Genomic DNA, 22,894 nt, shown 5'->3' with positions numbered 1-22,894 from the left:
ATATATTTATATTCCATACTATCAATTTGATAGTTGCATCGCAGTAAAAATTAAGAAATAATATTTTAACACGCTTTATGAAATTGTATTTCGTTTTAAGATGCATAAAATATTCTAAATGTGTAATCATACAAATGGAAAGAAATTGATTAACTGCCAAAATAATATTTTTTTAAAGAAAAGTTATGATTTGGTTCATGATGTAGTTTTGTAAATGTAAATTTGTCCTTCTTCAAGCATATATTTCTTCTGAATATGCTTTCTTGCAATATTGCATATATGGGATGCATAGACTTAGCTTTAAAATTAGTCTCGGCATCTGTGGTAAATCTAGATTTTTTTCTACCCCATATAAAATTGAAATCAATATTTTTTGCAAAATATTAATAGATTTTGTGTAGCAAAGATAAAAATAAGTTACATTTTAGAGTGTATTGAATTTAGTTAGCAAATTTTAATTATCTTAAAAATCTAATGGTTGAGATTAATTAGAAGCAATATGATTGAGTTCTAATTTTTGACAGTGAGTATCAAGATCTGTCCTTTAGACACACTAAATGTAGTAAATAAAATAAAAATTTTCTTTCTTTTTTAGTACTTATTCTGTGGCGAAAGAAAAGAAAGAAAGTACTTAAAAGTAGATATTCATCTGTTCACTAACATTCGAAATTAGTTAATTCCATTATTCTAAACTTTGTTTTAATGTATTTGCAGCTGAATTAGATTATCTTTTACTACAGTTGTAGAAAAAAAGGAAGTATATTTCTCAGTCCAAGCAATAAGAGTTTGTTAAAAATATTCAACTTATGAAACTGAATGAAAATTGTAACTAAAATTATATCTCTCAAGCATCATTGAAAAAAAGTCGAGGTTTTGTATGGTGCTGTGACATGCTGCTTAATAACTGCTACATTAAAGCAAAGCTTTGTTAAATTTCTTTATTAACATCATATTTTTGGCATATTAAGTTTAATTATTAGATATAATACAATTGTAAACTGAATAATGAAATTAATTGGCATTCCCCAACCTAAACCTGCAAATCTATGGCCATATTTGTTATATGAAACCTAGGATATAATCTTTGAATTTTAGAATCTATATCATCACTACTCAATGAAATATTCAGCAAAATCCAATGCAAAATATTTTTAAAAGCTTCTCATTTTTTTTTTTTTTTTTTTTTTAATATGTTTAACTGGTAGACAGAATGATAGTACAATATTTAAGGACAATTTTTATCACTTTTTCTAATTGTATGCTTTTTTTTTTTTTTTTTTTTCCAAACTATGTTGCTATTATACTCTTATGTATTTTTCATATTGTCATAAGATTGTATGAAAAGTATTTTCTTAATTCTTTGTAAACATTAAATCTTGATAAATTTTTATAGACATTAGTTTGATTTTCTAGTTTGAGGAGGGTGCATTTCTAAGTAAATTTTAGTAATTAATTAAATCCTTTTATATTTCTAACTGCTTTGTATTTTGCATAAAGCATTTTGAAATATTGATTAAATATTTGAAGGAAGAGAAAGTTATATTGCTTCGTTTTATGCATGCATGGCTTTCTGTTTTATAATAGCACTTAAGTGATATCAAAAATTAATATATTAATAATTTAAATCATGAAAATAGCAACTTTCAGTATAGACTTTACAATAGGTTTATCTTAATTGACTTTGTAATCAATAAAATATTGATTGGATTTCTCCAGGAAAGTGTTTTTTGCACATATTTAATTTGCCCCTAAGTTAAGTCTTTATATTATTGCCTGTAGATAATATTCAAAGAAAATGATGTTAATGGAATTGTCATTTTTTTCACTTTTAACTGCAATTCTGAGTTATAAGATATTACTTTTAAAAAATGTTCTTTTAAAAAAATTGTTGAAGATTAAAAAAAGAGCCTTTGTGAAATACAAGAAAAAAAATGATTATAAAAACATGACATTGATTTTGAAATGAAAATACTTGCATTTGTTGGAAAATGTCAGTATACATTAAAAGTATTCAAGCATTAAAAAAATAACAAATTATGATATTAATTTCATGTTTGTTTATTATATTCCTTGTACAAATCATTATTTTCTAAGAACAGATTCAGAAATATAACACACATTTTAAAAATTAAATTTAAACATTCAACGTGCTACTAGGGATCACTTCTTTCAGCTGCAAGAAAAAAAAAATTGTGTACAAATATGATAAAAGAATATTTACTAGCTAAATTAAAGCCACTTAAGTTAGCTTAAAATATTGCATTCTTAAATGTTTTAAAAAATAAATTGAAGTAAAGCATATTTGAAAGGAAAAGAGATTACTTCTGAAGAAAGATCTTAAAACTAAAGAATTAAGTTAAAATTCTTTGAAAAATTTGCAAGGTTGTTGGAAGATTAATTCCTCAATCGAAAGAATTAATAAATTGCAATGAATTGTAGTTATTTATTTGAATTGTAGTCAAAGTAGTGTAATGGATATTTCTCTAAGCTATTGCTCATGAAAAGAGTATTTATATTTAAATCCTAGAATTATTGCATCTCTAATTGTAAATGGGTGTTAGAGATTAGAAAAAAATTTTACTTGAAGACATTATATGAAAAATTTTAAAAGCCTGATAATTATGGTCAAGTAATTTTGTAGAAAGCTCTATATCATTTATCATAAGCAAAAATATTTAGATTTTATAAATAATTATGTTGGCAAGCCTCCACCCTTTTGGACAAAAGTTCTTTTCTCTGATGAGAACTAGTTCTTTGACATGAAGGCCCTAAGCTGGTGTCAAGAAAACAAAACAAGGTCTGTGAGAAACAGGTAAGCATGGGGAATAGTAGTGGTGGTTTGGAGATGTATGGCAGCCAGTGGTATTAAATCGATTAACCTTCAGAGATTCAATGTTAAACGTGATTTATAAACATTTAAAAAGAAACTTGGAAACAGAGCATATAACATTTGAACCTTGGAGATACTTTTGGTTCATGCAAGACAGTGATCTTGAACACACTGCTTACAATATGAAACTCTGGCAGCAGAACAATATACAAAATCAGTTTGATTTTTTTCCACAATAGCTGGACTAAAACTCTATTAAACTTTTATGAGACTTGATGGAATGCAAGATTTGCCAACATGATATAAAATCGAAAGATATGTTAAGATGTGCGCTTATTGCAGAATTTAATAGCATTTCTTCTGAAGAAACACCCAGATTGATTCAATCTAATCCCAAATAATTGTCAGAGGTCTTCAGATGCAACTGGTTGCTAATTTATAGTCCACAGTTATTAATCTTTTCAAACTTTTTTTATGTGAAAGTAAACTTTTTCTGGTAGCTATTCTTGTATTTTAAAATTTAATTAAAAACTATTTGTGTTATATTTCTGAAATTATTACAAAATTGTAGTGAATTGTGAAAGGAATATAATAAATGAAAATGGAATATTATCAGAATGATATACTTTTGTTTATTCTTGAATATTTGTTTTGTGTTTATATGTAGACTTTTTCTGACAAATATTTGAAGGAATAAAATGAAACCTGTATAGATAATTAAAATTTATTTTTTGTTTACATGTAATTAATGAATTATTTATTGTAGCATCTAGTATTTCAGTCAGATTTCAAATGAAATTGTGTACTTTTATATGGTATTTTTTAAAGCTGGTATATGCATAATATTCTTTAATTATCTGAGATTTTTTTTTCTTGCATCATTAAAAATATTTGTAGGGTGTATACCATCATTAAAAGTCCTTAAAAACTACGTATTTTTCATGGTCCTTCTATAAGGACTTAAAGGTGCTTATTCCTTATCCAGGTATATATATATTTTTCTTCTGATAGAAAAAAAAAATTATTTCACCACACTAGATCTGCATGATTATAGGCTGTATTTTCTTTGCATAGTCAGATCTTTCAATGTTTAAGAGGATTTAATGAATCCAGAAGTCAGTGAAAAAGCTTTAGGTTTTAAGAGAAATAATATTAGAATGCAAAAAATATATATATATTTTTTCATTTATTCAACTCTTCTTTCAGCTCCTTTTACTGATTTAGATAAGGAGAAAATCCTTTCTTTTTAGAAATAATTTTATCTACTCATGTTTTGTTTTTAACAGTAACTTCAGCTCATCCTTGCCTTTCTACATAATATTACTTTTGTAGAGCATGTGTTAGTTATATTTCAATGTCATTTAATGACTTTCCATTAGTTAATTGTCTAAATATTTTTATTTCAATTTTTGTGCAAAAGTTTAGAACTTCTTAACAATATGCCTTCATTGTGGACTTCAAAAAGTACCAAAAATAAATTAATGTCGATAAAATTTCTCTTTTTACTTTTTCACATATGAACTATTCAAAAAGAAAAAAAATTGTAATCGACACAAATTTAAACTCAGGATTTTGCCCTATCTCCATGATTCAAACCTCCAAATAACCCATTTTTGGTATTATGTCTGTCTATGAACATGATAACTTGAAAAATGCTTTGAGTTGGAATTTCTTTATGCTAAATTTATAGATTTTAATTAAATTTTAAATGAACTGCATTTCCACAAAGTTTTTTTGTTTGTTTGAGCGCATGTAAACCGGATAACTTTAAAATGCAAAGTGCTACATTGGTTAAATGTGGCACAAAGTTTTAACATTTAAAGTATAGATCCATAACAAAATGTTGAATTAAATTAATGAGTGAGTTTCGCACTTATTGGTCTGCATATTCACATGCATGCAAACACTGTGACAAAAAAAAAAAAACTTTGTTAAATAAAATTTAGTAAATTATCTTGTTTCTAAAATTGTAGCCCTGTCTTAAATTTTGGATTCAATTGACCAACCAAAGAGTATCAGAGGATACTCAGTCTCTTCCCCCCCCCCTCCTTCTACTAGGACTCTGAAAATAAAAAATTGTGCATTTGTGGCAGCCATAGTCTTGCTGAAGGTCTCTAATTTTTATGCTAGAGGTAACAGTCATTATGAAGTATGCATTAAAGCAATGGTGAACAATAGCTAGTTTCACATGTATTTATGGCAGAGCATATGAAGCCATTTCTTTAATTGCATTATTGGTGACCCACTTTTTTTTATGTGTATGATATACATAAGTTAATGAAACAACAGTTGTGTTTTGAAGAAAGTCTCTGGGTTGAAATTCAGTAACTTCTAATGACAGTATGATTTTTCTTACCATGTATCTTATCCTGCAGTTGATAAAGTGCATGCAGACATAAGAAGGGACAAATTATTGAAAGATTTATATTCCACAAAAACTATATCTGATAACATTATACATTTTTTTAAGTATGAATTGTCAGCAGCTTGTTTTAAAACTGGTGGAATGCATAATGGATTCAGTAAATTTTGCATTCAATAAGAATTTTTGTTTAGGGTGAAATCAAGTATGTGGGGAAGATGAATCATTTTCAATGTTGTATTTTCATCAGAAAGGATAAAAGATGGTATGAAAATGCTATTCTCATGGAGTTTATAGATTTCCTTGTCAAATCACCTTTACTCGATTTCGATAATTTTCATGCCAAGAAAATGCGATTGGATTAAGGTGTTTTTAATTCTTTATTTGAAGATAACAAATGTAAAAAAATGTGTAGAGTTTTGAAAATTTCCATTTTTTTTCTCATGAATAAGCATTTATTGAAAGAGGATTCAGCATTATCAAAATATTGAAGTGGGAAATTTGAATTGAAAATAGGCTTCTCAACATGTAGTCTATGACCACATAAAACAGTATGGGAGAATTCACTTAGTAAACATTACTACAAAAAAAGAAATTTTTATAAACATCAGCCCATTTAATATATAGCCTATTTTTGTAGAATCAGATGGCAAAGGAAATTGTTGTCCATTACATAGAGCTAGATCAGATTTCTATTAGAAAAGTATATTGCTGAGAGTGAATATGAAGCTAATGCACTTCTTTGTCGAGCCAGAAACTTCACTTCTAATAAAATAATATAATGAGTAGGGAAAGTTATTTCTGAGAAAATTGAAAGACTAGAAAAATCTCTAAAAGGGAATAGCCTTTTATTTACATATTTAATAAAGTTAGTCATTTATGTTCAAGATTTGTTTATTTAAGTTCTTAATCTTTTTTTTAGGAATTGAATTATTAATAAGGTAGCAATATAAACTTTATATTATATATATATATAATACTTCTGATTATAGTGTAATTAAATAATTTCAGATTTGTGTTGAAAGTCTTTTAATAAGATTTTTCAAACGGAACTTCCATAAAAAATAACATTTTAAGTAGCTTAGTTTCAATGTTGGTGAAAAATATTCTTTTATTCCTGGTAGTATTCAATGTTTATATATACAGGATGATCAAGAAATAACAGAAGGTGTTCAGAGCCTTGTAGCGTGTTATGTACTGGACGAAATATTTCAAAATTTGGCCACCAGACACGTTAAAGTATTCAGTTTCGATTTATTAAAAAAAAAAAAAAGTAGTACCAAAAAACGCCGATAGGGAAAATCCCTGCGCTGCAAGCGCATAATGTGTGGAAAAGGAATACATAATTGCCAATTGAAACAGTAAATATCGATACACCAAATACCACCGAAAAACGTTTATTATAGCAACTTACAAATTTGGCTCAAGATGACCACCAACTTGATGTTCCAATAATTGCATGCGGTACACGAGGTTTTCGACGGTGGCTCGCATCATATCGACACTTATTTGTCTGGCATGTAACATGATCTTTTAAAGTAGGAATGTCAGGAACATGTCCTTGATACACAACGCCTTTCAAGTGAACCAGAACGCCTTACAACCAGAAATTACCAAGATTTAAACCAGTGTCATCAGTTAATGGGTGTTATATGGATAAAATTTCAGGTTCTTACGCTATATCTTCTGCTCCGTAGAGAACAGGATATCTGTTTGTCCTGATTATTGAACATGCAGTGCTGGTACCCTGCTTATTAGCTATCACCTACCCATAACTGCAGTTGTAACTTCTTCAACTTGTCCCTGCTTTATACTTTTACGTCCTCGAACTTGAATTCTCGCACACCAAGAATTCCTGTTGTTTCTAATCTTTCAACTATTCTTCGTAAGTTAGTTATCGGTTAGTAAGTTGATTATCAGCCCTCGATGTAACTGTTTTAACCGCCGGTATTCACGAAGAGCGCTGATAAAACAGCTGGACTAATAAGGCGCGTCCACTTAGTGACAACGCAGAATGATTTAAATTGCCGCAACCCTTCCTTTTAACTTATAAGAAAATTATGTAATAAAATTTTAGATTGCAACGCCAAAGTTTCCCCTATCGGCGTTTTTTGGTACTAATTTATATAAATCGAAACCGCGTACTTTAATGTGTATAGTGGTTATATTTCGTCTAGTACATAATACGCTACAGGGCTCCGAACACCTGTTATTTCTTGATCATTTTTTATATAAAATTGCGCACTTACTTAGTTAATACCCAGTTTAATTTATTTCATTGAACTTTTAGTTCTATAGTTAAAAAAAAAAACAAAAAACTGCTTTGTAAGTTCTTCTATAAAAGTGCTTATTTTTTAAGATAAAATTAGTTTACACACACTGATTTAAATTATTATATAAATGTCTGTTCTAAGATCACTAATGCATATTTTGATTAATATGTTTTTTCACCCTCTTTTTAGATGCAGCGTTGAATGCAAATATTTTCAAAATCACTTAGAAATCTCCAATTATTGAAATTATCAGTTCGTTCTATCACATTTACAGAAATCATGAACGACAGAAAGATAAACGCCAGCTCTTTAAGAACCAGATCTGTTGTTAAAAATAAAGTTTCTGCTACAACCGATTCAGTAGAAAATGATACAGATTCTGACTCTTCAGGACCAGTGAAACTTTTCTCTGTAGTTAGACAAATAAAACCATCATTGCACAGGGAGATATCAAAAGATGGGAAACCAAGACAAGTAAGAAAGCAGTCACGGATTAGGATTTACTGTGATGATGATGATGAAGAAGAAGAAGTACCACAGCAAAAGAACAATAATAAATCACCTAGAAAGAGGAAACAAACTGAGAATGAAACTGTAAAAGGCAGAAAAGCAATTAAAACAGGAACTGAGAAACAAGCTATTCAAGATATTGAAGATATATGGCAGCCAGAAAATTGGCGAGTTGTCTTGGATAATATTCAAAAGATGAGAAAGATGTATAAAGCACCTGTTGATAGTTTAGGATGTGAAGAGTGTCCTGAAAAAAATGTGTCACCAAAGGTAAAGTTATTTTGTTTTTAAGCCAACATTTGCTATTTTATTTTTATACTTAAAATAAAAGCTATTTCAAATAACTATAAAAGTCAGACTTCAGAAAATATTTGTTATTAAAGGGACAGTGGACTTTAAAATAAGCAAAAATGGAAGAAAACGACAATTTTATTTTATTGTTTCATCCCCAAAATATATGTTTATATTCAACTAAAATGTTTCAAAATTTATTGTTCTATAAAATAAATAATTGAAGTGTTAAGAGGGAAAAAAGTACATCTTAATGACTTTTCTTAAAATGTTGTTATAATTAGATTTAAATATCTTTGAAATGATCCAGTGTCTTAATTTTTGAAAAAATTAAATTGATAATAAAAATTTCAGTAAAAAATTAAAAGAAAATGAGATATGCATTTTATGTTTCGAGTTTTTTTAGCTCATTAAAAGTCCATTTTAGTTCAGGAAAACATAAAACTCCTATGAAAATTCAGTAAGTGTGCATAAAAATATGTCAAAAAAATTAGCTTTTGATTGGAATTACAAAATTATGCGTAGTTTTGTTCCAAATAAATTTACATTGAATAATAAGAAAAAAATTAAAAATTAAGTTGCTAAGAATATTTTGAAATTTTTAAAGCTTATATATCTTTTAAGTTTTTTAAAAATAATATATTTTGTTTTAAAATGTTTTTTTAAAAAAATTTGACATATTTATATTGTAATGCATATGAATAAAAATTTTCGTAACTGTGAATGAATAATTCCCTAAAGTGTGTAATAGAGTCCACTGTCCCCTTCACGTTAAATTACTTAAACATGAAAAATGTAAAAAAAATTATAAAACTGTATCTGGAATGGTTTAACTCTTTTAATAATAATTAGAATACTTAAAACATGGATTGTAATCTTAAAGGAAGGAGTACTGAAATAATAAATTATTTTAAGTCCAAAATCATAGGAGATGGGAGCAAAAGGTTATATTGTGCTCAAATTTCTTTAATTGTTATGCATTTGAAAATGTCAGGTTAAATTAATAGGAATGAAAGAAAGTGTTTATAAATACAAAAGAAAAATACTCTGTCTGGGATTATAAATTTGTATAATTTCTGTACTGTCTTTTGAAGTCAAATGGGATATAACTGGATTATTATGGATGGATTCTTATGGATTCTTTTTCAATATGCACATTTTGAAATGTGTCTGTTTTCATTAACATCTCTGAAAAAGTAATTGCTACATAGTTCTAAATTCAGTTTTTGTGCTAATAATATTATTTGTGCTATTTGTAAAGTTGATTCAGTTTTACGTAACAGTCTTAGTATGTGAAGACTTTAAGGAACAGTGAAACCAAAATCTTCAAAATGCTAGTTAATTCCTTAATTACGAAAATGTGCCCAAAACATATACCTAATGAGTAATAGTTTTCTCAATCTAATTTTTAAAAATTAACATATGATTGCTTCTTATTTTTAGTGGACATGAACTTTATGTCAAATAGATTGAATAAAAAAAATATAATAGTATAAAAAACATTAAATTAGAATAGTGGTATTTGTTTAGATGCTTTAAGCTAACCCTCTTAAAGCATCTCTTTCACCTTTATAGAAATTTAACATATAATTACAAATTCTATAAAGCAAAAGTATTTTGGAGTTTTTTTTCGTGATGTGAAATTTCTATTTTTTTCTGAATAATTCAGTCGTCCTCCAGTGGAAGAGTTGCTGTTATGCTTTCACTGAGTAAGTGCTGCGCACAGTCGTCAGTGTTCTTTGTTGAACTATTGAATTACTGAACTTGGTTGAGAATCTGAGCCAAATTGCTACATATTGTGTAAGAGTTTTCTGTGTTCTATGAATGAACTAATTTGAATTGTTGTAGTCAATTGTAGACTGGGTTGTTTAACTTTAAATTTCTTTTTGTGGCTCTTAATTGAATTCTACTTAATTCATGAATCTATTTAAAGAGTAGCAATATGTCCAGGATTAGCAGGAAGTAAATTTCCCACTTCAGTTGGCATTAAAATGCAATTAAATGTATGGACCCAAATTAGATAAAATTTGAACTACGAGCAATTCAAATAATCTACTTGACATTTATTTTTAAAAAATTAATACAAAAATCTATCAATAGGTGGTGATGTCATACATTTTAAACATTTAATATTTTTTATATTAATGTTAAATAACAAAAAACTAGGATTGATAAGAAAACTAGGATTGCTCAGTATATCTGCCTTCGTTTTCATCAGTGGGTTCTAATCACACATGTTTACCGTACCTGACCAGATTAAATTTTCTGGAATATCAAGAACATATCACCGAATGCTGTATTTCATATTTGGCACAGATGCTGCCCTTTGATGGTAGATATAAGGCTGCAGTGGCTTGGTGGTAAGGTTTCGGCTTTGGAACCTCATGGTTTCAGATTCAAGACTAGATTTCACCTAAGAATTGTCATACAAGCGGGTCTGGTGCACGTTACATTCGTTGGGGTCAAATGTCCTTCTGCTAGTATGGTGTGGAAGTTTGGTGAGGGGAGTACCAGCTCAGGTGTCAACCTCGTCATCTGGCTGCGGTTCAAAATTACGAGGTCCATCCCAAAATATCTAGTGTTGCTTTAAAACGGGACGTTAATATAACTAAACTAAACTAAACTTGATAGTAGATATTGTCTTTCAAGAAATCTCACGGCTAAAAATTGTAGGGAATGATATCTGGTAAACGAGAGGCGTTGTTATTAGAAAATGATGGCTGATCACAGTGCATTTGTGAAATACTCACTTAGCAATTACTTTACTCAATGGTCAATGTGTGGAAGTGCACCATTCTGCTATGAAAATGATGTCCTAAAGACATTCATGCTGTTTTGTGGAATTGTGAAATCCCTTGGCATATCACAGTTCCTTTTTCTTTGATAGAACAGGTATGGATTCCATTTGCAGTTATCTCTTCAAAAAAAAAAAATACAGTTTAATGATAAAGATAGTTGCAGAGCCACACTATACAATAAATTTTTCAGAATATAAGGATTGTTCTTGTATAGTGTGAGGGTTTTCTGCTACCCAAGTATGAAAATTGTGGCTGTTAGCATGTCCATTGAGTCAAAAGTGGGCTTCATCGCTCCATATAAACTTCCATGCCTAACATTTTTGCAAGGAACTGAAGTGTAAAAGTTTTATGAACCCCTGAATTCCTGTTTTTCAATAGATACACAAGCTTGATTTTGTAGGGATAAAAGTGCAAAATATACTATAATTTTTTTTTTCACACAGTGGAATATGGCATGTCTAATAGTAGGAACAACTAGCACACTCATACTGCCATGATATGAATGACTACTAGTTTCAAATAAAGCATTAATCATGTTTTCAATGCTAGAAGATTGAATTTGCTTTTGTTTTCTATCTGGAAGAATTTCAAATTTCTATGTCAACTGATGCAAGATATAAAACTGCATAAGATGATACAGAGATTTGAAACTGGTGACATTGGACTTCTTCGTATCTGCTAAGGTTAAGGTTATACAATAGAACTCTTACAGCCACAGCTGAGTTCTGGTAATACAGTTTTACCAGTTGCAATTTTTTTTTTTTGAAATGTTGGTATTATGCACAGAGAAGTAACTAATGCTCTTGCTGAATATACCTTCTTCTTATCCAAAAAATAAAGCTTTGTTGTAATACAAATGATGTTTCAAATTTGCAGTGTATGCAAATGAAAATTTTGTGTTATAACACCATCCATTAGTGAATTTTGGTGCTAAAATTTTTTGTTTAATGGATATCAAGCTTATAATTTTTTATTATATGCAATTCAAATTTTGTCTTAATTGGATCAGTAAAACATAGACCCTCTGAAGTGGGAAACTTATTTTTTGCTAATGCTGTGTATAAGATATAAAAGCTAAGTTTATCTATTGCAAGGAAATAATCTTAAATTAAGAAAACTATTGAGATATATAACTTCTTCCTCTCTATACCTTCCATTTATTGTGGGTTCAATATATATTTATATCTGTTTTCTCTAAATTTTTAGAACACAGCACATTCAAATATTCTTTCTTTCTGAATATGATATTTTTACAATAATGAAAATTTTTTTCTAATGCATTCTGTGTTGAAATATTTATGAATTTGATTTTATTTAATTTTACCTTGAATAGTAGAACATAGACTCAACACTTTTTTAAACATAAATATCATTATAAAGCCATTAAAGCATTAATATATCCATTAAATATACTATCATAAGCCATTTTATAGTTCTTAATTTGTTTCAACACTATATAATAATTCTAATTTAATTACATTTTTACTTATGTTCCTAGATTTTTTCATGATTATTTATAAAGAGCTAAAGTTTATAAGAACTTATCTAAATTATTTAACTCTATTTTATATTAACCTATTTTCTTATATTTAAAAAGATTGTAAGCGGATTTCATTGTACTACTTTATGTGTAAAATTTTTTAATCTAAAATTTCAATGAAACTATTTTATTTATTTTATAGATAGATTTTTACTGATTCCTAACATTATTATTACTTATTTACATTGTATATAGCAACTTATTAATTTGTCTCTAATCATTCCATATGTGATTTTTTTTAATGGCTTTTGAACATTAAACGATTTTTTCCCCTCAGGCAGTTATAAAGTATTACACAGTTGGAATTAAGTCCAATATAAATGAGAGAATTGATTTAAATTTACTATATAAAGCAAATTGGTTTTTCAATACTATTTATATTAAGAAATGTCTTACCTATAAGGTGTTGTTAGATGGCAGCGGTATATATTATATTTGTTCTCTTTTCATATACTTTATGAAGGCACATATGAAGATACAGTATGAATGTTTTCTCTTTATATTTGTATATGATTCTTCAAACCACCAATGTCCTTTTCTGTATATGTCTTCCACTTTTCACGTGCTTTTGCTGTAAAGTTGAAAAGAAGAAGAAAAAATAAGTGCAAATGGATTGGAAAGTTTAAGTATATTAGCAAATGGCAACACATGCTTATACTTCAACAGTAGTTATGTGTAATATTAATAAAGCTCAATATTGAATACCATTACTATTTTAAAATCAGTGGTAGATATTGAATTAATAAGTATTAATCCAAGAACTTTTCAATATTTTTTTTTATATATTTGAAATGAAAATAATTTTCTTGTAATAATTGGTTTGTCTTAGTGTAATAATTCCTTCATATTCCAAGTTTATATAAATTACAAATACATGAAAAATTCTAAAGATAGATGAATGCAGGAGTATGCCTTCTTTGTGTAATTATCTTTTATTTAAAGATAATCCTTATGTTAAGTCCTTAATAAGTAGCCGACGATTAAGAAATGATTTACATAATTTCTAAAGTTATTAACAAGCGAAAGTTCAGAAGTGTTAAAATAACTTAATTTGGATGCTTAAAGTATGCTGGAGTTAACATACATTTATGACTTAATAAAGCTCAAGAGTGGATTCAACATTTAAAGGATATTTTCTACCCTTATGTAACAAGTTAATAATTTGTTAAAATCAAATATTTTATTGTTTGCTCCTTTTATGATTCCTACATATTTAATGTTATTTTTTTTATTCTTATAATATTACCATAATTTCCTGTGTATAATCTGCAGATTATCTTTTTTTTAAAATGAAAATCATTATTAATAATCTGCCATCCCAAATAATTCACCGTATAATCTACTAATTATACGGTGGTGCAAATTATCTGTAGAATTATTATTTTGTCGGGGCTAAAAGTAGCACCTGCAGATTACATGCCGACGCAATTACGGTATTATTAATTACAGTAGGAAATTACAGTATTATTAATGCATTTGTATAATATCTATTTTTGTTTGTTTATTATTTATTTATTTATTCAATATTTAGGTATATCGCTATCAAACATTAATATCTGTAATGTTGTCGAGTCAAACTCGAGATGAAGTTACTTTTGCTGCCACTGAGAGATTAATTGAACATGGTTTAACCATGGAATCCATACTGGCAACACCAGATGAAAAAATTAAAGACCTTATTCATCCAGTTGGATTCTGTAAGGTTTGTGCTGTTTTTGTACATCAAACTATATTAATCATTTTATATTAAAATTGATTTTGGAATATGATTTCTAATTATCTTTATAATCGTGGATGTAATTAATTAATTCTTGTATATTTAACTAACCTAAACAGAAATTCTCAACATGACTAACATTTTTTCTGTTATTATATCTCTACCTTTTATTATTATATTATGCTATTACATTTTAGAATCAATTAAATGGAAGACATTTTTTTAAATGTTTGTCTCATTTGAATCTATCTATGTGTGATAATTTATATGCTACTTCAATAGCTGAATTTTTATTTGTGATTTATTCAAATATTGATTTTTTTAAAAAATATTCTCTTTGTTAAGGATAAACAAGTGAAGACTATAATTTAAGAATTTGAGTTTTAAATCATTTTAGAATCTCAATTTATTTCAAAAATTCGTATACCTGTCACTACATTTTTGAATAAGTAATCTTACTCAGCTGTACTGCCATTTTTATCTTTTATTGAATATTGTTCAAATTCATGATTGTGCAGAGGTGTACATATATTGTTTTCAATTACTTAAACTATTAATATATGTTTATGAAAAATTTACAAAGATTGAAAGTTGACTCTTTCTTAATAAGTATATACCTTATTTGTAAAATAATATTAAAGTTGATATTACTAATAAATTTTTTTATCCATTGTTTGAAAAAAAAATCTTAACTATACTCTCCTATAAATTTTAATTAAATATTAGGATGCCCCAAAAGTTTCTTTTTCATATCGCTCTAAATGGCCTTATGAGGCTGTGCTTGTGCAAACATGCAGGCCTATCTATTAGTCATCTATGTCGTCGATTTCAGTTGTCCCAGAATTTTAAACTGTCGCAAAGCAGGGACTACACCCCTAAAAAGTTCTTTTTTCCATTTGGTGGGATTGGAAAGGCATAATTTTCTACAAGTTCCTTCCTCAATGTGAAACAATAGATTCTAAGAAATACTGTCATCAATTGGATCAATTGAAAGCTGCATTAGCAAAAAAATAGCCAGAATTAATGAATCAACTGGTCTTGTTTTTCATCATGACAACGTGAGACCACATATTGTATTAGTTGTAAGAGCGAAGTTCTTACAGCCTGATTGGGATATTTTGCCATATCCTGCATATTTTCCAGATCTCACTCCATCTGATTATTACTTCTTTCTGTCCTTAAAAAATTCTCTTTACGATAAGAGCTTTAAATCAATCAGTGAAATAAATGCGCACCTCAAGAATTATTTCTAGTCCAAAATGCAACAATTTTTGAAAGAAGGCATATGAGGCTTCCTTATAGATGGATAAGGCAAAAGGGTTCTTATATAATAAAATTAATAATATCTTAAACAGTAAATATTGTGTATTCATTTCATATTAGATATAGGAAAGAAACTTATGGGACACCCTAATACTATTTAATTGCTGCAATATAATATTGAGCTAAAAGTTCTTTCTTGTTTGTAACAAGAATGCCAAACTCTTAAACAATGGACTGCATGTGGAATGCAGAAAATTAATAAAAGATTCAATAATATATTCTGAAATAAATTTCCAAAAATTATGATTCTTCGCAGTGAATAAAAAATTACCACTGAGAAGTGATAATGAAGATAATGAAATGTTTTTTTGAAGGGGGGCAGCAGGGAATAGTATACTCTAAAATATTTGTTTTTCTTTTAATTTTTTTAAATTCAGATTCTTGCATTTGCCTAAATTATTTCTAAAATTTAATTTCTATATATATAAATTTAATATGTTAGTGTTTTAACAATGAATATATATATATCTTCACTCTAGTCTAAAGTCAGATATATAAAGAAAGCAACACAGATGATAAAAGATCAGTTTAATGGAGATATTCCAAAGACATTTGTAGATTTGTTGAAGCTTCCTGGTGTTGGACCCAAAATAGCTAACCTAGTGATGAGTGTTGCATGGAAGAAAACAGTTGGTATAGCTGTTGATACTCATGTTCACAGAATATCAAATAGGTTGGGATGGGTTCCTAAACCTACTAAAGAACCAGAACAAACTCGAAAAGCATTAGAAAAATGGCTTCCAAAGTAAGATTTATTATTTATAGAACTTTCTTAGTATGTCATATATATAGGCAATAAACTGTGATTGTTTACAAAAATATGCTATTTAATTTCATTTGATTACATGTTTTAATTTTTTAATATAATTAGATTAGGTTAAATATCTTCATATAATAAATTTTACAAAAAAAATATAAATTTTTATATTTAATTGAATTGACAGCGCTAATTAATAATATGAAGAAGGCTGTGTGAGACCTCAGCACCAATGAACAAAATATGTGTTGTGTCATATCTTTAAGATATAGAAACATATCCGAGAAATTAAACAACTTCCCCATTAAATACTAGCCGCCTTTGGCGACCAGCCGGTTCGCCAATCTTAATGTTCGTTAAAATTTTAATAATTAAATATTTTATGCAATTCCAACTTTAATAGATTCTTCAGCAAAATATTTTAAAACTTCAAATTTTGATAGTCATATAATTCACTCATAATATTATAAAGGCCTTCAGTCATAACGTGATATGTATCTCTCTAATTTTCTGTTACCCCTCGTAGAATTTATGCTTTAAATTAAAGTGTAAATGATTCATCTGCAATTAATATAATAATATTTTTTACTGAAACAAAGCATTTTTTTAATAATATGATTACTGATAATAGAGTCACTGAGCGTTTAAACTTTATGGGCACTAAAGAATATCTTTCTTAATTTATGTAATATCTCAAGAATTTGTCAACAAAATTTTCGCAGATTCATCATGAACAGATCGATTAATGAACAATGTTTACTTTTAAATGCATCAAACACTAAGAAAATAAAATGAATCGTTTAAAATAATCGGTCTAAAACAGGTTTAAAAAAACTACTTAAAAAACGATGTAATTCAAACTATAAGCATATACAAAAAAATATATAACTAACATAAATACAATTTAATTACAAAAGCATGCAACTAACCTAAAAATAATTTAAATCATTGAAAACAGGTTTAAAAAAAACTACTTAAAAACGATGTACTTAAAACTATAAGCATATACAAAAAATATATAACTAACATAAATACAATTTACTTACAAAAGCATGTAACTCACCTAAAAATAATTTAAATCGTCTGTTGCAAGTGGTTGTCATGACAACAATCAGAACAATGCGCATGCGTGAATTTTCTTCGGAAACTTCTTTTCCTTTTCCAGCTGTGTTGCCATAGAAACCGGCGCACAGCTGTTTACACGTTTATGTTTATCTATTCAGATTTTATAATATCTAATCAGAGTAACGGTGAATATCAGTGTTTTCGTGTTCGTCAATAAATGTTAATTTTTTTAATAACATGATTAACGAAAACAGAGTCACTGAGCATTTAAACCTTATGGGAACTAAAAAATATCTTTCTTAATTTATGTAATATCTCAAGAATTTGTCGACCAACCGGTTCGCCAATCTTAATGCTCGTTAAAATTTTATATTTAAATATTTTATGCAATTCCTACTTTAATAGCTTCTTCATCAAAATATTTTAAAACTTCAAATTTTGATAGTCATATAATTCACTCATAATATTATAAAGGCCTTTAGTCATAACGTAATATGTAACTCTCTAATTTTCTGTTAACACCCGTAGAATTTATGTTTTAAATTAAAGTGGAAAGAATTAATCTGCAATTAATATAATAATATTTTTTACTGAAACAAAGAATTTTTTTATAATCTGATTAATGAAAATAGAGTCACTCAGCGTTTAAACTTTATGGGCACTAAAGAATATCCTTTTCAATTTACGTATTATCTCAAGAATTTGTCAACAAAATTTTCTTAGATTCATCATGAGCAGATCGATTCATTAACAATGTTTACTTTTAAATGCATCAAACACTAAGAAAATGAAACGAATCGTTTAAAATAGACGGTTTAAAACAGGTTTTAAAAAAACTACTTAAAAAACGATGCACTTAAAACTATAAGCATATACAAAAAATATATAACTAACATAAATACATTTTAATTACAAAAACATGCAACGAACCTAAAAAAAATTTAAATCCAGTCCGCATCGGTTGATAATAATTCGTCAACACAATGCGAAATTCAGAACACAAAGCGCATGCGTGAATTTTCAACGCCAGTTACGTAACGCAAATACGTGATTTTTTTTCTACGCCAGTTGGGGTAACGCTATGCGGATTAGAAATTTTTAATTTCCTTTATTCTGTTTTATTTTTATTCAAAAGTTCTTCAGAATGAATCTGAAGGATCGATTAATTAACAATGTTTAATTTTAAATGCATCAAACATTAAGAAAATAAACAGAATCGTTTGAAATAATCCGCCGAAAAATACTAACCCTAGCCTCATTACTGTTGGGAGAAAAAAACCCCGGAAGCCTTACTCATTTGGCGATGGCGAAAATGGAAGATTTTTTTGGCGGAAAAGTTGGCGGTGGGGAAAATGAAAGATTTTTTTGGCGGGAAAGTTAGTTTTTAATTAATAATTAAAATTCTAATTAAAATTTCAAAAAAAGGGACCCCAGGTGCACATTCCCGACCTCTAAGGTATATATGTACCAAATTTGATAGCTGTATGTCAAACGGTCTGGCCTGTAGAGCGCCAACACACACACACACACACACATTGAGCTTTATTATAAGTATAGATGATATAAAATATTAGCAGTTCCCGCACAATGCTGTTGATGATGTAATGAATGCCATTCAAATCAACAACTGCAATGATATAAGTTCATTATATATGCATTAGCAAACAAAAATAATATTGAGTTTGCATGCTTATTTTTTTCATTTCGGCAATGTTGTGCTGAATTTGTGAAATTGTGCTGATTATGGTAGAAATTGGAACAAATAACCGTTATTGAAGATAAATTTCATGGATTCTGAAATATTAATTTGAATGTAATTAGTTCCTTGTCAGTTCATCAAAGAAATTAAAGTTTCCTCATTGTGGATATTAAAGAAAACGCTTGGGTTCATCTAGTAAACAGTTAATTATAAAAATTAATCAAAAATGGTATTTTGACTACTCTTGTTTAAAATTTGGAAGAAATGTTCAGGTTACCTTAAAAATTTTGGGGGGAAAAATTAATGTATCAGATGTAGAAATTTGTTCTTAATTCTTTCAATTATTCCTGAAAAGTACAAAAATTTGGTCAATTATAAATGACATTCAGAATTTCTTTTTAAAGCAGCAAATGTTTATTCTATTTGATGGTATATCAATTTTTTTTCTGCATTCGTTGACAATGATAAGTGATAAACAAGTGCAAGCAATCGCCACTAAAATATTAAATGAAGATTTTCTGCATTTCATTTTAAAACTGAAGCCCCAGTGTGCTTTCAGTCACCATTAAGTTTGCCTGTATACCAAATTTCATGGCTGTAAATGTGATAGATTCATCTAAACTTCTCTCTCTCCCTCTTTTTTTTTTTTTTTTTTTTTTTTTTTTCTTTTTAAGTATAAAACAATCACTAATATTTATAAATGGATTCTATTCAAATGTAGCCATTGCTTTAAATGATGAGCATTATTTTCATGATGCGATGCAAATATTCTTTGTACTTCCAATTTGAGTTGTAATTATATATATATCTGATTTTAGTTTTTATATAATTTTTTCTGTCCTCTGATATAAATTCTCACCCCTTTTTTGTTTGCTTTTGGTTTTTACGTTGTTTTCCCCCCATTTATTGTTTTAATATCGTTAATATTTCTGTGGTAGAGAGGAATGGAGACCTATTAACCTGACTCTAGTTGGTTTTGGACAAACTATTTGCCGACCTGTTGGCCCTCACTGTGCAAAGTGTTTGAATTCTGAATTATGTCCATTTGGTAAAAGTGTTTTAAGTGGAAAAAATAAAAAGAAAAAACAGTTGAAATGATTATGATTCAACTTTATGAAATGGTAATAAAAGTTTTAAATACCTTTGCATGATGTTTTTATAAAAATATAATCAATTTATTCATTAATGCTATTAAGTCATGAAATTTATACTTTCCCTATTTTGGATGATGGGAATAGATCTTTATTATTTAAATATTACAATATTTCCTTTATTCATATTAAATTTCCAGTCTAATATGAGAATGAATTGTATTTTCATCCAAGTAATAAATAGTCGTCATAACATCAATGTAAATTAAAATTGGTTTATATTACGTAAGGTGAAAGTCATGATTTACAATATTTTAACCTAGTTTGGAAAAGCAATATATCACAGTTTTAAAAAATTTGTATGCATGTAAAATGCTTTTACAGCAACACTATATTGATTTTTCTCATTAATTCAGAATGCATTTGGAATATTTTTATTTTCATTACATATTTGTCATTTTCATGCTAATCTAGTTCTACTTTATTTAAAGTATTATAGCATTTTGTATCATGTTTAAAACACACTAACTGCAAAATAAAACAAATTTTTTTATAGAAAAATTATAGAAAACCAGAAAAAAAATTATTCATAGAAACTCATTACTTATAAGAATTTTAAAATGTAATCAATTTAAAAAGAAATAAAGATTTTGCTCTTGCATTGCCTCGAAAATAAATAAATTAAATTTTCAAAAATGTTGCTTTGACTTAGAGATCTGTATGGATGTATGCTAGTTGATTTTTTTTTTTTTTTTTAAGTTAAACAAAACAACAACAACAACAAAAAGACTACTTTCAGTACATTACAGCCACAAGAATAAAATGTAATTTTCTTACAAATTATATTTGGGATGACTTAATGATACTGAAAAATATTAATCAAATAAAATTTAATATTAGTTCTTTTAACTCTTCATTTATATGCTCATTTTAAATCTGGTGCTATACTTGAGCCTTATTTGTTGTCATGGCAAAATAAACTAATTTTCATCCTACAAATTCTAGATATCAAATATAACCTTTAATGTTTTATTATAAGTGACAAAAATGAAAATTTCTAAGCCATTTATATTAATTGTCAAATACATTTTAATGCTTATTATTCTTTGTCCAGATTTTTCATTTTAATCATTTCCATTTTTTTAGAGAACTGTGGAAGGAAATCAGTCAAAATTTAGTTGGATTTGGTCAAACTATTTGCAAACCCATCAATCCCAAGTGTGCAGACTGTTTGAACAAAAATTTGTGCCCCTCCAGTACTTGCAAAGAAAAATAAATGTTTCAATATATCATATGCATAATTTTCAGTTTGTATATTCTCTTGTATTTTTGAATTCTACTTTTATTCAAAGAAGCATTTCTTTCCATTTAAAGTGTAAATTATTTCCACAGTTCATATTTGTAAAAGAAAATATGGTTCTTAATTTTCATTTGTATTTTTGAATTGTGTTTTTATTCAAAGAAGCATTTCCTTTCATTTAAAATGTAAACTGATGTCATAATTCATAATTGTAAAAGAAAATAAGTGTTTAGCTAGATCATGTTCATAATTTTCAGTTAGTATTTTTGAATTGTGTTTTTATTCAAAGAAGCATTTTCTTCCATTTAAAATGTAAACTGTTGTCATTATTCACAATTGTAAAAGAAAATAAGTGTTTAGCTAGATCATGTTCATAATTTTCAGTTTGTATTTTTGAATTGGGTTTTTATTCAAAGAAGCATATCTTTTCATTTAAAATGTAAACTATTGTTACAGTCCATACTTGTAAAAGAAAATATGTGTTCAGCTAAATCATGTACTTAATTTTCATTTTCGGATTATGTTTTTATTCAAAGAAGCATTTACAATGTAAATTGTTGTCATAATTCATAATTGTAAAAGAAGATATGTGTTTAGCTAGATCATCTTCATAATTTTCAGTTTGTATTTTTGAATTGGGTTTTTATTCAAAGAAGCATATCATTTAATTTAAAATGTAAATAGCTGGCATGATTAATACTTGTAAAAGAAAATATGTGTTCAGCTAGATCATGTCCTTAATTTTCATTTGTATTTTCGAATTGTGTTTTTATTTGAAGAAGCATTTTCTTCCATTTAAAATGTAAACTGTTGTTATAATTCATAATTGTGAAAGAAAATAAGTGTTTAGCTAGATCATGTTCAAGATTTTCAATTTGTATATTCTCTTGTATTTTTGAACTGGGTTTTTATGCAAAGAAACATTTCCTTTCATTTGAAAGGTAAATTGCTGTCATAATTCATTTAAATAAATGTAAACATTTTTGAAAAATAAACACTCTTTATGTCAGTAAAATGCTTTTTTAATGAAAAACAAGAGTTAATTACAATTGAAATGGAAAAGAATATAAACGTTGCTTTAGTATAATCTATACATTATTTACAATAGAACTAGTAGTAAAATACTAGAACAATGAACAGTGCTTCAATCTGGATATTCCTAATATTTTATAAATATTAAAAATGATATTATTTGATACAATGATATATATATATTCTTATGTCAAACTTAAGCCAACTTAATGTCGTAATTGTAATATTTGGTTAAAATAAACTGCCATTATGATAATCTTTTAAAATCTACTAGCTACTCATCTAATATAAGAGTAAAAAATATTG

General features: G+C 27.5%; 1 protein-coding gene across 3 annotated transcripts in view; it reads left to right on the top strand.

Annotated features, from left to right (window-relative positions):
• Positions 1-22,551, top strand: part of LOC129971317 (endonuclease III-like protein 1) — a 28,788-nt gene extending 6,237 nt beyond the window's left edge. For 2 of the 3 annotated variants that reach the window (XM_056084949.1, XM_056084951.1), the window contains exons 2-6: positions 7,655-8,245; positions 14,136-14,306; positions 16,124-16,389; positions 20,104-20,286; positions 21,403-21,541. In XM_056084949.1, coding sequence (XP_055940924.1) covers positions 7,667-8,245; positions 14,136-14,306; positions 16,124-16,389; positions 20,104-20,263 — 1,176 coding nt within the window. In that variant the 5' untranslated portion in view covers positions 7,655-7,666 and the 3' untranslated portion in view covers positions 20,264-20,286; positions 21,403-21,541. Of the gene's footprint in view, positions 1-7,654; positions 8,246-14,135; positions 14,307-16,123; positions 16,390-20,103; positions 20,287-21,402 lie in introns of all 3 variants that reach the window. The other variant, XM_056084952.1, reaches the window with a different exon arrangement.
• The last annotated feature ends 343 nt before the right edge of the window (positions 22,552-22,894 follow it).

The sequence above is a fragment of the Argiope bruennichi genome, chromosome 6 (genome assembly GCF_947563725.1).
Source record: "Argiope bruennichi chromosome 6, qqArgBrue1.1, whole genome shotgun sequence".
Lineage (NCBI taxonomy): Eukaryota > Metazoa > Arthropoda > Arachnida > Araneae > Araneidae > Argiope > Argiope bruennichi.
The sequence above is the reverse complement of the archived record's forward strand: the minus strand, read 5'-3'. Positions and strand labels throughout refer to the sequence as shown.